This window comes from Cupressus sempervirens, chromosome 1 (genome assembly GCF_028749045.1).
Source record: "Cupressus sempervirens isolate cs-2001-9-10 chromosome 1, ASM2874904v1, whole genome shotgun sequence".
Classification (NCBI taxonomy): domain Eukaryota; kingdom Viridiplantae; phylum Streptophyta; class Pinopsida; order Cupressales; family Cupressaceae; genus Cupressus; species Cupressus sempervirens.
The window spans coordinates 523,589,675-523,606,363 of NC_143118.1; the positions used below are offsets into that span (position 1 = coordinate 523,589,675).

Sequence of the window (16,689 nt, forward strand, 5' to 3'; positions counted from 1 at the left end):
GCCATTGCAGTAGAAAAGTAAAGATATTTACTAGCCTATAAACATAAAAAAATGCAGATGTAGAATACAACATTCCATTTTCATATTTTAAAATCGAAAAATTGAAGAGGCAGACATTACATGCATTAGTCAGACCAACATTGAATCATAAAAGTTTAAAATTAGCTCTCAGAAAACCCCTGACTCATTTGCATTGCAAAGGCATAAATGTCATGAATAATAAGTGTTAAATGCTTAATTGCTTGGTTTTGAAAAATGCAAATGACTCAAAAACCAGAACAAAAACAAAGAAAGCAAACAACTAGGTGCTAACTCATCTCGCACGCTGCTTGATCAATTGAATAACCACTCTCATGGATATGAAGTTATCACCATCATCTGGTGCTCTGGAAAGTACTCTTCTACCCTCTTCCTTTGCTTCTCTTCTTGCTGTTAAAATTACCAAGTTTGGATATCTAAATTCATAACTAATGTCCAGATTTCTTTTTTTTTTGGGGGGTGAAGTTCCAGAATATATTATAAATATGTGGTAAACATTTTATAACATAAACATATGTGAGATCTTAATTGTTGGGCTGAGTGGATTGGAGTGAAACATTCATTTGTACAGTAGATATCTTTAGCTTTAAAAAATAAAAGTAATAAGAATTCTGCACTTATTTGGTCAATACAGTATGTCTGAAATGTCTAGATTTGACAGGATCCAGGCCAAATCCACCACAATTTTGTGTAATGTTTCTGATACCCTCCTTCGCTACTGTTCTTTCTCCTAAATATGTGGCTACCTGCAGGTTCCCATTCCTTTAGTGTTTTAAATGGTAAATTGATGTTCACTTTTAGCATATCAGGGCTACTTGTGTTGATTGAGTAATGAAGCTACAATAGAGTTGAAGTATTGGAGGATCACCAAAAAGTAGAAGACTTTCATACACGATGCCAGCTGAAGCATACAAGACTAAAATTTTGAGTTTGTACATTTCTTGATGTTTGCATTTAAAACTAGAACATCATTAAATTGAATACACTGTCTCCTCCTTTTCTTCCAAGCACGAGTAATCAAAACATTCTTCTAACAGATAGCTCGCTATTTCCAGAAGTTAATAACATCACATATTTGAGCTCCATGTCCTTTCCAAAAGACACCGCCAAGTTCTCTAAAGCTGGAATGTAATATTTGGCTATCCTTTTTTCTGACAATAAGCTCTGTAATAGAACTACAAGTAAATCACTTTAGAATACACTAAATTCCTTTCTGATTTTGTACAATTGGAATAAAATTCAATCCTTGCCATCTGCACTTCCACACTTAGTTGACAGAACTGTTGGTCACCAAAACATGATCTCCTGGTCCAAACTCACAAGTTACTCCATCAATATAGCACGACCAAGGTTTGTAGCAAGGGCTAACCTGACTTGCTGAAGAATTTGAGGAGAGTCGTCACTTTTAGAAGCCTTAAAATCGCCTCGAACTCTTGCGAGAGAGATCTCTTGCAACTTGTTCAGCAGGAGGTTAGTTTCAGCAAAATTGACTAATGCATGGTCTGGCCACTTGAGCAGCTCCACCTATAGGAAATTTATACTTTTCAAACCAAATTAGAAACCAGACACACAAAAGATAGGCATAATTCACTCAAACAAATACAGTAAATGCACCCAGCTGAACTAAAGATAGGAATTCTGCTTACAGAATCATGAAGTAAAGAAATCCAAAACTGCTGGGGTGTAGATGGGTTTCTCATCAGCTGTTCAATAGAATCAAAATGATCATATTAATCTCGAGCCTTGTAAACCAACATTATTCTAAAAACATTTGTCACTTGGCTTAAATATTTACTTCAAGAACACTACAATATTCCACTAGTCTATTAATTGGTATATAATGGGTTATTGGCTCTGCTTTTTATACATGAAAATCCAATAATGATTTCAAATGCAAGCTGTTATAAACTGTTCCATCAGTTGAGGAAGTTTGTGGGATATCATCATATATCAGACTCAATAAAATACAATTTTTTTTCTATAAGTTAAATTTTTTTTCTATACAATATTTGAATTAGTCTTCTTAGCTTTTTATTATGTAAATTCCAATGTTAGTTATAAACATAAGGTGCTGGAATTATAAGTTTTTATGTAAGACCAAGCTTTCTAAGAATCTAGCTAAAACCTTACACATAAAAAGTAAACCAAAATAGTATAAAGTCTAAGATGTCCCTTCTAAATCAGCATAAGCAGATACAATTTGGGCACAACCAAGGATAGGCCATGTGGTTTGCAGCATCCTGATTTGTAAAATCACATAGCTAACTTCATGAACTCATAGATATTCATTAGCAACAATAGAGTAACCCATACAAAAGAAAACGAAATGCAGAAAACATTATATCATATTCTACAAGACTAAACTTCTATACCCAAAAACCTCTAATGATCATAAGATGTTCAAGATCTGTATCCGTTGATGATAAAATGATTCAGAAACCAATGAAAAGACATTCAGGGATCCCATAGAAAACAAGCTACCATGCAGGGTCCTGTCAGAAACATTTCTTGCAAGTTTTCAGTTTGATAGATTCCTCAATTGAAATTTGGAAAGTGAGATCCAAAGGATGTTAGCAAGATTTCTTCCAATATTTTCATTGCTCTAATTCCATTTAAGGACATTCTACTGCTGATATACAGAGGGATGGATCAGCTGCATCCACTATAGGAATACATGGATTAGAAAATCAACTTTCCTACTGAGCTGAGTCATAAGATTAGCACAAAGGAATAAAAAATAATACTTTTCAAGGCTTCCTCGAGGGGGATCTTGAAGAGAAAATAGAAGTCTCACATGCAGGTGAGTGAAAATCTGCCTACAATAAAATTGATACATTTCCGAGTGCTGAAATGAAAACTGGAATTTTGATAATGTTAATCTTTAAAAAACGCACAACAAGAGAGTGACACTACCAAAGCTACCTTCAAAAGGGTTAAATGCTTAGTAATTTTTTTTATAGTAAATCACATGGTGAACTATATTTTTGTCATACCCCCAACATGAGGAATATCATTACCTTAGCAAAACCATCTTTCTTCAAGACTTCACGATTTTACCAAAATAGCAATCAGAAACATTATTTATGGACAGTGATTGGATGGGTCTGATGACAAACAGAAAATAGGTGCAGTGATCTTTATTATAGGAAGGACTAAGAAATAAATTAAGAACAGCGATCCATGCAGTGGTGCAACTACAAGAAAACCATTTGTGATGACTAGTAATTAACACAAAGGAATCCATGAGGAGACTTGACCCCTAATGAAAGGACAGATATTCCCAAAACTCACACAACTTGAGGTGAATAATAGGATATAAACCCACAACGGGAGAGAACAGGAAGGGTGTGAAAGAACAGCAACAAAGAGTCTCAGATGTATAGAGGGATCAAGGAAACAACTCAAAGGAACATTGATTCTCCTAAGAAAGGAAAACAATCTACATGCAAAACAATAAATACATCAAACCATGAGAGGAATCGAAAAATTAACAGCAGTAAGAAAGCATCGAAGAACCTCAAGAGAGTCCAAGACATCTTCAGCAGTGAGAAACAGCGATCCATGCAGTGATCTTGATTAAAGAATGGACTAAGTAATAAATTAAGAACAGCAATCCATGCAGCAGTGCAACTACATGAAAACCATTTGTGATGACTAGTAATCAACACAGAGGAATCCATGAGGAAACTTGACCCCTAATGAAAGGACGGATATTCCCAAAACTCACACAACTTGAGGTGAATAATAGGATATAAACCCACAAAGGGAGAGAACAGGAAGGGCATGAAAGAACAGCAACAAAGAGTCTCAGATGTATAGAGGGATCAAGGAAACAATTCAAAGGAACATTGATTCTCTTAAGAAAGGAAACAATCTACATGCGAAACAATAAATATATCAAACCATGAGAGGAATCGAAAAATCAACAGCAGTAAGAAAGAATCGAAGAACCTCAAGAGATTCCAAGACATCTTCAGCAGCGAGAAACCATCGAAGAAGAGATAAGGAAATCGATCAAGAAAAAGACTCAGTTTCAAAATTAGTAAAAAAGTCAGCAGACTTATATACTGTTCAATCATTTGGGTCTTAATAAAGACTGAAAGTGGCAAGCTGGACTTCCTCAATATAATTCATACCTCATTTCATGTTCTAGGGAAAAATATAGGAATACCCAAGGGACATTACAAATGGTATCAAAACAGTGATTCTGCCAGCCTGTGAGAACAGCACTACACATTATGTCTCAAGGTAGTGATCAAGAAAAAGTGGCAACAATGACAAGAGTCAATGTGCACATCATTCCTCAAAGATCATAATGCAAGAGTCTCAAACAAAGAGGATTGCAAATGGACATTATATGGAAAATAGAGTTGTACTGACACAGTTTCAATTACACAGTAGTCAAAGAACCATACAAGATGAGGGTCCTAAGGTGAAGTTAGGCCCAATTTCTAGCTCTAAACGGCTCATGAGCAACAAGATGAGGTTAGGCCCACTTTCTAGCTGTAAATGGCTCATGAGCAAGAAAGATGGGTTAAAGCTCACTTTCTAGTTCTAAATTACTTATGAGCAGCAAGATAGGGTTAGGCCCACTTTCTCACTCTAAATATCTTGCGTTTAGGCCCATTTTTGGCTGTAAACAGCTTATGGAAGTAGTATAGCCAAGTTAGACCACCATTGCGATCTCATCTCCCAACTCCACAATGATTGGCTATTGACAAAATGTAATGTCCCCATTCAAGCAGGTTCCTACAATTGGCTTGGTCAGTTCATCATCGCATCCTCGTGAGCTGACAATGAGATTTGTGTCAGCCGACTGGATGGTCCCGGCGGTGTTTCTGTAGCCGACGGAATGATTGTCATCGGTGTTTTGTATTTTGTAGCCGATGGGTAAATAGTTTGTAGCGGACATAACGTTGTGGCCGACGGACTCCTTCAAGAAGGTTCGGCGGTAGTATTTATATCCCATCTGGGATCATTGTAAATCATCTTCTACTATCATTAATCTTATGAAGCATAATGAATGTCGGGCATATGCGAATATAATTCTGCTGTTCGTGTTCATGTTCATTGTCTGTATGCATTGTTTTCTTTACCAGTACGGTAAATATTTGGCGCCGTTGCCTTATGAATCTGGAAGGCGGGAGGAATGAAGATTAATGCCAAATCAGCTTAACAAGGATCGAAATAAGGCAAAGGGAAAAGATGGAATCCATACTGCACAAGAACATTTAATTCTGGCACAGCAAGCAAACCGCCGAAGGAGATTCCAGAAGATTGCCGACGGAAACAGGAGTGCGGAGGAATTGTTGGAGGAGACTCGGCAGCGGGTGGAATTGGTGGAAGAAGCACGGGAGGAGTTCTTGAATTTGTGTTCGCGGAGGGAAGAAAATTCAGACGGAAGAGCATCAACTCACACGGCTCGCAGTGCCGAGGGAGCACGAGCATGGAGTGACCTCTTCATCCGAGATAGACTTCCGCGGGAAACAACTTCAAAAGATCCTTCTTCTTCACCAAGGTTCGCAGCTGTCGACACCTTTGTCAGCTGACTGGATGGTCTCGACGGTGTTTCTGTAGCCGACGGATTGACTGTCGTCGGTGTTTTGTATTTTGTAGCCGACAGGTAAATAGTTTGTAGCGGATGTAATGTTGTGGCCGACAGAACCCTTCGGGAAAGTTCGGCGGTAGTATTTATATCCCGTCTGGGATCATTGTAAACCATCAATCATCTACTATTGTGAATATTATGAAGCCTAATGTATGTCTAGCATATGCGAATATAATTCTGCTATTCGTGTTCGTGTTCATTGTCTGTATGTGTTGATTTCTTTACCAGTACGGTAAACATTTGGCGCCGTTGCCTTATGAATCTGGAAGGCGGGAAGAATGAAGATTAATGCCAAATCAGCTTAACAAAGATCGAAATAAGGTCAAAGAAAAAGATGGAACCCGTATTGCGCAAGAGAATTTAATTCTGGCACAGCAAGCCGAACGCCGACGGAGATTTCAGAAGATTGCCGACAGAAACCAGAGTGCAGAAGAATTGTTGGAGTAGACTTGGCAATGGGTGGAATTGGTGGAAGAAGCACGGGATGAGTTCTTGAAATTGTGTTCGCCGAGGGAAGAAAATTCAGACGGAAGAGCACCAACTCGCACGGCTCGCAGTGTCGAGGGAGCACGAGCTTGGAGTGACCTCTTCGTCTCGGATAGACTCCGCGAGAAACAACTTCAGAAAATCCTTCTTCTTCACCAAGGTTCGCAATTGTTGACACCTCCGATGTGGGAGAGCAATCCGCCGATGTGGGAGTGCAGTCCGCCGGTGTGGGAGAGCAGTTCGCCGGTGTGGGAGTGAAGACCGCCGGTGTGGGAGTGCAGACCGCCAGTGTGGGAGTTCAGACCTCCGGTGTGGGAGTGCAGACCGCCGGTGCGGGAGTGCAGACCTCCAGTGTGACAGTACAGACTTCCAGTGTTGTGATGGCGGGACCCAAAGAAAAGCTACCAAAGTTTGAGGGAGATGGTACAACCGATCCCATCCGACATTGTAAGACATGTGAGACGATCTGGCGGGCAAATGGAATCACAGATGCCAACGAATGGGTCAGGCAATTTTCGGCAACCCTACGGGGTGTGGCAATTGATTGGTTTTCGGATACGGATTCACAAAAGCTGAATACCTGGCATAACATTAAAAAGGAGTTCTTGGCGGAATTTAAACTCTTGAGGGATGATAATGAAATCGTAGCGTAAATTTTCAATACCAAGCAGGGGAAGCACGAAACTGTTTGTGTCTATGCCAGGAGATTAAAAGACTTAATAAACAAAATGGAAAGCAAGCCGACGGACGAATTGCAGAAAAGATGGTTCGTGGACGGCCTACGATCGGAATTGCGGAGGAGAAAATTGTGCCACCGTCGTCATATGTGGATGCGTATAACAGAGCACTGGATCTCGAAAGTGAACAGAAGACAAAGAAGAAGAAAACTAGCTCATCTGATTTTGATGACGACGAGCCTGCCGGAGATGATAGCAACGACGACGAAGGCAGCAGCAAGAAAGTTCGGGCCCTATAAAAGGATATGGTTCGCATGATGGAGTTTAAAAATATGCAGAAGGAGCCAAAAGGAAGTGAACTGTGGTGCACGGAGTGTAAGACCGACGGCCATACTAAAGGATCGTGTCCAAAAAACCAATTTTGTGACATTTGTCAGATCATGGGCCATTCGACAAAAGACTGCCCCTTTAACATGAAGAGAAGAGGATCTCCGCAGGTGCTTCTCACATAGGAGGCTTCCCCGTCGGGTAGTAGTAGAAACACGAATACCGCCGGTGCTACATCCGGAGGGTACAGGAATAATAATAGAGGGCAAAATAAAAACAATGCAAACAATAACAATAATAATGGGAGCCGAAGTCGAACTCAGTATGATGCAAATGGACGACCGATCGTTCAATGCCGAACATGTAATTTGTGGGGTCATTTTGTGCGGGATTGTACAACGGAAAATACACCAAAATTATTATGCAGATGGTGCGGACCCGGCGATCACGAAGATTCCAAGTGTCCAAAGTCTGGAGTAAACTTAATCACTGTCGGCATGGATGTAGAGGAGGTTCTGCAATTACACGAAGGCAAGAGGAGGAAAAGAGAAAATTGGGGGAAGTGCAGGCGGAAATTGCAAAGGCATCGTCGGCAAGGACATCTTAGTTGAAGGACATCACCGGCACCTTGGCAAAGAACTTCGATGAACAAAACATTCTACGACAGATCTTACAAATGGAGATACCGGTCAAGATAAGTGACCTCCTTCTCGCAATGCTCCAGTTATGGACGGCCATTCTGAATCATACACCGTTTCTGAAAGCAACGGAGGACACAAGAAGGGACAGTAGGGAAGTAACGACAACAGACCCAATGCTGCTGGCACTCACCTTCGGACGGCATCCGACGGTCGTCGAGATGGGGATTTTGGGAAATGTTTTGACAGAGACAATTGTTAACGGAGGGTCCGGCGTGAATGTCTTACCGGAGGATACCTGGAAGAAGTTGGGGAAGCCTACGCTGTGGCCACCTACATTCCAGTTGCTCACGGCGGACCAGCACGGGATCAAACCGTTAGGAACCTTGAGGGCACAACCGGTAACCATTGGTACGCAACCATTTTTATTGGATTTCGTAATCATTCCATTGAAAGGAAAAGGATATGATGCTATTCTGGGACAGGATTGGTTGGTGCAAGCAAAAGTAAAACATGATTGAAAACGAAATACCCTATCAATGGAGCGCGGAGGCAAAAGATTCACAATTGACCTGCATACACAAATGGTCGGTGAGGAGGCAACATCGTCAGATTCAGAAAGTGACGGCGAAAGTGACGACGAAGCAAAGAGGAGAATGGAACCAGATGAAGGAGTATTGAGACTTGACGGAGGATCGAATGATGACGACCTGGACTCGGTGAATGGCCTGTTCCATTGGCAGATAGAAGACTACAAACTGTTTTCGAGTTGCAATATGTTAACGGTCGACGAACATGAAAAAACACAGGAAAATGAATGTCTAGAGGAATGCAAGGAAGCGGAAGAAGGAAAAGCTGCCATGGCTGAAGCTGACGGGAAGAACATACACTCTGAACACAGAAAAACGAAAGATCCCACTATCCGGTACATGGTGAATGGACCGCGCGGAAAGAAAAGGTTACACCGTAGCAAAAAATTAGTGGAAGGGCATCGACAGCAAGGAAATAATCCAGTTGCGCGACGACCGCAGGCCAAGTGGGCGACGGAGGTGGCACAGAACAGACGTAAGGCGTACAACGGTCGGAATGAAATCAAAGTGGAAAAGTTTAAGGCCAGATGGGTTGGAACATATCAGATTCGGAAGGTCGGCGACAATGGAGTGATCAGTTTATCAACATTGGACGGGCAGAAGGTACCTCCGGCAATCAACGGATCCAAATTCAAAATATATGGTGCCAGGAAGACTCTGTCGTTGTCGCAGAAGGGGACTCCCTCGTCGTTGCTGAATGGCGACGGTCAGAGGCAAAGTTGAGGTGCTTTGTATATTTTTTGATAAAAAAAAGAAAAAAAGAAAAAAAAGAAGTTAGTAATATAATAGTCCCGCGGGCAGATGCAAGTATCCACGCGACAGAGGTCCACGGATTGTTTTGCGGGTGGCTCCCGCGGGTTGTCCCTGCGGACATGTCCCACGGGTGGCTCCCGCGGACTATCCCACAGCAGAGGCCTGCGGATTGTTCCGCGGACATGTCCCGCAGGTAGCTGTCCGCGGAGTGTTCCATGGGTGGCTCCCGCGGACATGTCCTGCGGGTAGTCCCACGACAGAGGTCCGCAGACTGTACCCATGGGTGGCTCCCGCGGACATGTCCCGCGGGTAGCTGTCAGCGGATTCCCGCGGCAGATGTCTGCGGACTGTCCCGCGGGAGGTCTTCTGCAGCGTGATCTATCTGTCTGTTTTCATTGCCGGAAGAATTGTTAAGCTTCTCATTGCCGAAGGAGTGGTTTCAGTGAAAGATTGTTGGGATTTTGTTTCTCATTTGCGGAGGAGAGATTGTTGAGTTTGTGTAGAAGATGGGTGTGCGGGGTTTTCTAAAAAAGAAAAAACGACGACAGAATCGAATTGTTCAGAATGAGTTACAGATGATGCCAAAGGAAAGGGGACGCATCCGTGGTTGCCAGAAAGAGTGCAGAATCGGCAAAAAATGACAGAAATGGTGTGTTCCGTGCATTTCTGTGTAGGCACTGCCCCTCGACCCCACCGGGGGCATTGCCCCCTGGAACCCAATCGTTGCGGATATCAGTCATGGGAGTCTGACCAGTTGAGAAGAGTTGAAGTTGCTTCAGGCATGGACTTTCTGTGTACCAGAGGCAGTGGGAGCAAGTGTTGGCTGTGAGGCTGTCTTGGTGGATGCGTAGAGAGCTCGGGAGGAGCTGATCATCCAGTTGGAGGCAGTGCAGCGACACTTGTCTCAGGGTACCGAGGAATTGAAAATAGAGAAAGCGACGCAGGTGGCTATCAAGGTCAGCTTGAGGAGACAGTATTGTGTTAGCAGAGGCTACAGATGTAACAGGATGAATGTGGAAGTGATGTGACAGAAGCAGATTGTTCTTGTTGTAGTCACTCTAATAATGTATTTTGTTTGTTAATTTGTCTCAAATATTTTCTAATAGTCGTCAAAAGACGACTTTTCTTTTTGGGGGGGATGGTGTCAGCCGATTGGATGGTCCTGGCGGTGTTTCTATAGCCGACGATTGACTGTCGTCGGTGTTTTGTATTTTGCAGCCGACGGGTAAATAGTTTGTAGCAGATGTAATGTTGTGGCCGACGGAACCCTTTGGGAAGGTTCGGCGGTAGTATTTATATCCCATCTGGGATCATTGTAAATCATCAATCATCTACTATTGTGAATATTATGAACCCTAATGTATGTCTGGCATATGTGAATATAATTCTGCTATTCGTGTTCGTGTTCATTGTCTGTATGTGTTGATTTCTTTACCTGTACGGTAAACAACCTCCGGTGTGGGAGTGCAGACCTCCGGTGTGGGAGTGCAAACCGCCGGTGTGGGAGTGCAGACCTCCGATGTGGGAGAGCAGTCCGCCGGTGTGGGAGTGCAGACCGCCGGTGTGGGAGTGCAGACCTCCGGTGTGGGAGTTCAGACCTCTGGTGTGGGAGTGCAAACCGCCGGTGCGGGAATGCAGACCTCCGGTGTTGGAGTAAACAACGCCAGTGTTGTAGGACCCAGTAACGCCTCTCTACCAAATTCAGTTGTGATGGCGAGACCCAAAGGAAAGCTGCAAAAGTTTGAGGGCGATGGTACAATCGATCCCATCCGACATTGTAAGACATGTGAGACGATCTGGCAGGCAAATGGAATCACAGATGCCAACGAATGGGTCAGGCAATTTTCGGCAACCCTACGAGGTGTGGCGATTGATTGGTTTTCGGATATGGATCCACAAAAGCTAAATAGCTGGAATAACATTAAAAAGGAGTTCCTGGCGGAATTTAAACTCTTGCGGGATGATAATGAAATCGTAGCAGAGATTTTCAATACCAAACAGGGGAAGCACGAAACTGTCCGTGTCTACGCCAGGAGATTAAAAGACTTAATAAACAAAATGGAAAGCAAGCTGGCAGATGGATTGCAAAAAAGATGGTTCGTGGACGGTCTACGCTCGAAGTTGCGGAGGAAAATGAAAATTTTGCCACCGTCGTCATATGTGGACGCGTATAACAGAGCACTGGACCTTGAAAGTGAGCAGAGGACAAAGAAGAAGAAAACTAGCTCCTCTAATTCTGATGACGACGAGCCTGCTGGAGATGATAGCAGCGACGACGAAGGCAGCAACAAGAAGGTTCGTGCCCTATAGAAGGATATGGTTCGCATGATGGAGTTTAAAAACATGCAGGAGCCAAAAGGCAGTGAGCTGTGGTGCATGGAGTGTAAGACCGACGGTCATACTAAAGGATTGTGTCCAAAGAACCAATTCTGTGACATTTGTCAGATCATGGGCCATTCGACAAAAGAGTGCCCCTTTAACATGAAGACAAGAGGATCTCCGCAGGTGTTTCTCGCACAGGAGGCTTCCCCGTCGGGCAACAGCGGAAATACGAATAGCGCAGGAGCAATGGCATGGATGTAGAGGAGGTTCTGGCAATTACACGGAGGCAAGCGGAGGAAAAGAGAAAATTGAGTGAAGCGCAGGCAGAAATTGCAAAGGCATCGTCGGCGGGGACATCTCAATTGAAGGACATCACCGGCACCCTGGCAAGGAACTTCGCAGAACAAAACATTGTACGACAGATCTTACAAACGGAGATACCGCTCAAGATAAGCGACCTCCTTCTCACAATGCCCCAGTTACGGACGACCATTTTGAATCATGCACCGTTTCCGAAAGCAACGGAGGACATAGGAAGGGACAGTAGGGAAGTGATGACAACAGACCCAATCCTGCTAGCACTCACATCCGGACGGCATCCGACGGTTGTCGAGATGAGGATTTTGGAAAATGTTCTGACAGACACAATCGTTGATGGAGGGTCCGGTGTGAATGTATTGCCGGAGGATACCTGGAAGAAGTTGGGAAAGCCGACATTGTGGCCACCTGCATTTCAGTTGCTCACGACAGACCAACATGGAATCAAATCGTTGGGAATCTTGAAAGCGCAACCGGTAACCATTGGTACGCAACCATTTTTATTGGATTTCACAGTCATTCCATTGAAAAGAAAAAGATATGATGCTATTCTGGGACGGGATTGGTTGGTGCAAGCAAAAGTAAAACATGATTGGAAACGAAATACCCTATCAATAGAGCGCGGAGGCAAAAGATTCATAATTGACCTGCACACACAAACGGTAGGTGAGGCAGCATCGTTAGACTCAGAAGGTGAAGGCGACAATGATGATGAAAGAAATGACGATGAAGGAAAGAGGAGAATGGAACCGGACGAAGAAGGAATATTGAGACTAGACGGAGGATCAAATGACGACAACCTAGACTCAGTGAATGGCCTTTACCATTGGCAAATAGAAGACTACAAACTCTTTCTGAGTTGTAATATGCTAAGGGTCGACGAAAGTGAGAAAAAGGAGGAAAATGGGTGTCCGGAGGAATACAGAGAAGCAGATGATGCAAAGGAGGTTACGGCTGAAGAAGGGAAGGACATACAATACAGACCCAAAAAAAAGAAAGATCCCACCATTCGGTACATAATGAACGGACCGCATAGGAGGAAAAGAACGCATCGCACCATAAAATTACTTGAAGGGTACTGACAACAAGGAAATAAGCTAGATGCGCGACGACCGCAGGCACAGTGGGCGACGAAGGTAACACGGAACAGACATAAGGCATGGCATGACAAACTCAGTAGGTTTCAGCCGGGGCAGTTGGTACTCAAATACGACAGTCGGGATGAAATGAAACAGGAAAGGTTTAAGGCAAGATGAGTTGGACTAGATCAGACCCAGGAGGTCGGCGACAATCGGGTGATAAAATTGGAGACATTGGACAAGCAAGAGGTGCCTCCTGTAGTCAACGGATTTAAATTGCAAATATATGGTGCTAGGAAAACTCCGTCGCTGTTACAGAATGGCCAGCTGACTCCGTCGTCGTTGCAGAATGGCGACGCCTGGAGGCAAAATTGAGGTGCTGTCTTTTTATTTTATATTAATTTTGTCAAAAAAAACCAAAAAAAAAAGAAAAAAATCGAAAAAAAAACAAAGTGAAAAAACCTGTTCGGGAGGTGCTCCGCGGGCACCTGTCCGAAGGTCGACGAGAGGTGTCACGCGAGCACCTGTCCGGAGGTGCTCCGCGGGCACCTGCCCGGAGGTCTGCAAGAGGTGTCCCGCGGGCACCTGTTCGAAGGTGTTCCGCGAGCACTTGTCTGGAGGTCTGCGGGAGGTGTTCCGTGAGCACCTGTTCGGAGGTGCTCTGCGGGCACCTGTCCGGAGGTCTGTGGGAGGTGTCCAGCGGGCACCTGTCCGGAGGTGTCTCGTGGGCACTTGTCCGGAGGTCCGCGTGAGGTTCTTCGCGGTAGCCTGTCCGGAGGTCCTCTTCCCGCTGGGTATTCACGCGCCTTGCGAAGACCTCTTTCCAGTCTGCAGATGGGTGAATGTTCACAGTTTCAATTGTTGTAAGCTTTCGTGGGAGAAAAAGAAAGATTAAGCCAGAGGTATTGTCGGTGTTTCGCACAGAAAATGGCCGCGAAAAAAAAAAGCGATTGAAGGAGGAACTTGTAGAGAGTCGGAACAGCAATAGGCAAACAGAAGTAGGAGGGTTTGCTAAAAAAAAAAAAAAAAAGACGACGACAAAATCAAACTGTTCGGAATGAGTAGCAGATGATGCCAAAGGGAAGGGGAAGCATCAGTGAGTCCCAGAAAGAGTGTAAAATCGGCAAAAAATGACAGAAATGTTGTGTTCCGTGCATTTCTGTGTGGGTTGCGGAGTGCTAATGCGCTGCCCCAGGACCCCGCGAGGGCGCTACCCCTCGACCCCGCTGGGGGCGTTGCCCCCTAGACCCCCAGTCGTTGCGGATATCAGTCGTGGGAGTCTGACCAGTTGAGAAGAGTTGAAGTTGTTGCAAGCATGGACTTTCTGTGTACCAGAGGCACTGGGAGTAGGTGTTGGCCGGAAGGCTATCTTGGTGGATGCATAGAGAGCTTGGGAGGAGTTGATCATCCAGTTGGAGGCAATGCAGCGACACTTGGCTCAGGGTACCGACGAATTGAAAACAGAGAAAGCAGCACGGGTGGCTATCAAGGTCAGCTTGAGGAGAAAGTATTGTGTTAGCAGAGGCTACAGATGTAACGGGATGAATGTGAAAGTGATGTGACAGAAGCAGATTTTTTGTTGTAGTCACTCTCTTAATGTATTTTGTTTGTTAATTTGTTTCAGATATTTTGTAATTGTCGTCCGGAGACGACTTTTCTTTGGGGGGGATGGTGTCAGCCGACTGGATGGTCCTGGTGGTGTTTCTGTAGCCGACGGAATGATTGTTGTTGGTGTTTTGTATTTTGCAGTCGACAGGTAAATAGTTTGTAGCGGACATAATGTTGTGGCCGACGGACTCCTTCGGGAAGGTTCGGCGGTAGTATTTATATCCCGTCTGGGATCATTGTAAATCATCTTTTACTATCATTGATCTTATGAAGCATAATGAATGTCTGGCATATGCGAATATAATTCTGCTGTTCGTGTTTGTGTTCATTGTCTGTATGCATTGTTTTAATTTACCCGTACGGTAAACAATTTGAAGGTCTCAGTTAAGGAGTTATTGCGCTTTCCAATAGCCTATGGTGAGTTTTGACTCCATTTTGAGGGATTTACTATTTATAGTAAGTTAAAAGTTGATTCTGATGACCATAGTTGAGTTAGATGAGTTGAGTGATGCTCTCAGTTTTTATTTCTAGCTTCTAGTTTGGGCTCCAAGAATCTTGGAGGGAGTGTCTATTTTTAGTAAGTCACCCCGTCAGTTTCATTCATTGTTTTTTTCAACAAGACCAATCATGTGTTGTCAAATCTCGATCGTTGACAAAAAAGGGGAATTGCAAAATAAATTCTTCGATTACTTTGTCTAAAATTTATCGGGCTAAGTTCTACCTTGGAGCGCATCAAATAGAAGAATTGCGGGTTTCATTATTTTGTGACCAAACAACACACATATTTTAATATTGAAAGACGACTTAGGAGGGAGATTGTGTGAAGTGTTGTTGCCACTAATAGAAGCATTCATCAAGCTGATAACATATTTATTCCAATTGCAAACACTCTTGCCATGAATGGGTATTTGGATTTGTAGGAACAACTTCTCTTGAGATTCCATAGATGAACATAGAATCTGGATTATGATTCAAAGACTTCGGATTATGGGAAGGACATCCTTGAAAACATTGGAGAATACAACTTTGCATAATTCCTCAGATCCATTGTTATTGGTGTAGTGCCCAAACTTGTTAGTGACAATAATGATAAACCATTATTCTGTAATGTCCCCATTTTTGTGAGCATTAGAGTTTGAGGGATTAGATTTGACCCTTGTATGGTAATTAGTTGTATAAAGGGCCTTAATTGGTCGAGATGCCGGCTATTTTCCCACTCTAGACATTAGGGATGTTGTAATGTCCCCGTTATCAAGGCTAGCTTAATACAAGCAATACCTACAAAATCAATGTCAGAATTAACCAACAATAAGTATAATTGTACTATTCAGCCCTCTATCCTAGCCCCAACCTTAAAGACATCTCCAAATCAGGATTACTAACCCTCCTAAGAATCTTCGGGTCCTCAATGATATAAAATCAATTCGAGTACCATCCTTGGTTACTTCTTCGTCTTCTCTGTAGTGCTCCCTTAAATGTCCTTCCAAGAAAAGATAACCTCTCTCTAGGGCCCTTACAACATATGCATATGTTGACACCAACAAAATATTTCAGCCATAAATATTTCATCATTTACACTCATGTCAGTCTGATGGAGACTAATCTCACATACTGACATTAAGGAGGTGATACCATATTAAGACAACTCTCTTCCCTCTAGAGGGACTCTCTTGATCAATCATTCATATTCATATTCAAAAACAGTGATTGTTGGTTATCTATCATTCATACTCGCCAATAACTATTTCAGATTTCATATCTCAAACAAAACTTCAGTGTTCATATCAGAAATGTGGCCCCCATAAAAATTCCACTTTTCTATGAATATATATAGACAATCAACAATCAAACCTTTGTTTAGGTTGTTCCTTTACAGCGAAGGTAACATTAAAGTATTAAAAAAGGGCATGGGTGGCATGCCAAAATAATTATCTTAATCTATCTCATTGAAGGCAAAATTCTAAGTATCTTTATAGGGGACATTATACTTCAAGCAGACCTATCTTGTTTCCTTTTCCAAACCCTAATGTGTTTGAATAATAGGGTATATCTATAAATGCATTCTAGTCAAAGACAACTAACAATGTGTGGATTTTTGTTTCTTCTTCATGTCTACTTATATGCATGTGTATATTTCATGCTTTCATGTGTATGCTATGTCTATACACATGTTCATGTGTATAATTCATGTTTTTATGTATATACTCTATGTTTGGTTCATATCTAATGTATTTCCAGTATGTT

General features: G+C 43.0%; 1 protein-coding gene across 1 annotated transcript in view; it reads right to left on the reverse strand.

Moving 5' to 3' along the window:
• Positions 1 to 601: 601 nt before the first annotated feature.
• Positions 602 to 16,689, reverse strand: part of LOC149578523 (nuclear pore complex Nup85-like protein) — a 287,051-nt gene continuing 270,963 nt past the window's right edge. Inside the window, exons 17-18 of the mRNA XM_089829616.1 lie at positions 1,686 to 1,742; positions 602 to 1,563 (exon numbers count right to left, since the gene is read on the reverse strand). Of these exons, the coding sequence (XP_089685742.1) occupies positions 1,363 to 1,563; positions 1,686 to 1,742 (258 nt within the window). The 3' untranslated portion in view covers positions 602 to 1,362. The remainder of the gene's footprint in view (positions 1,564 to 1,685; positions 1,743 to 16,689) is intronic.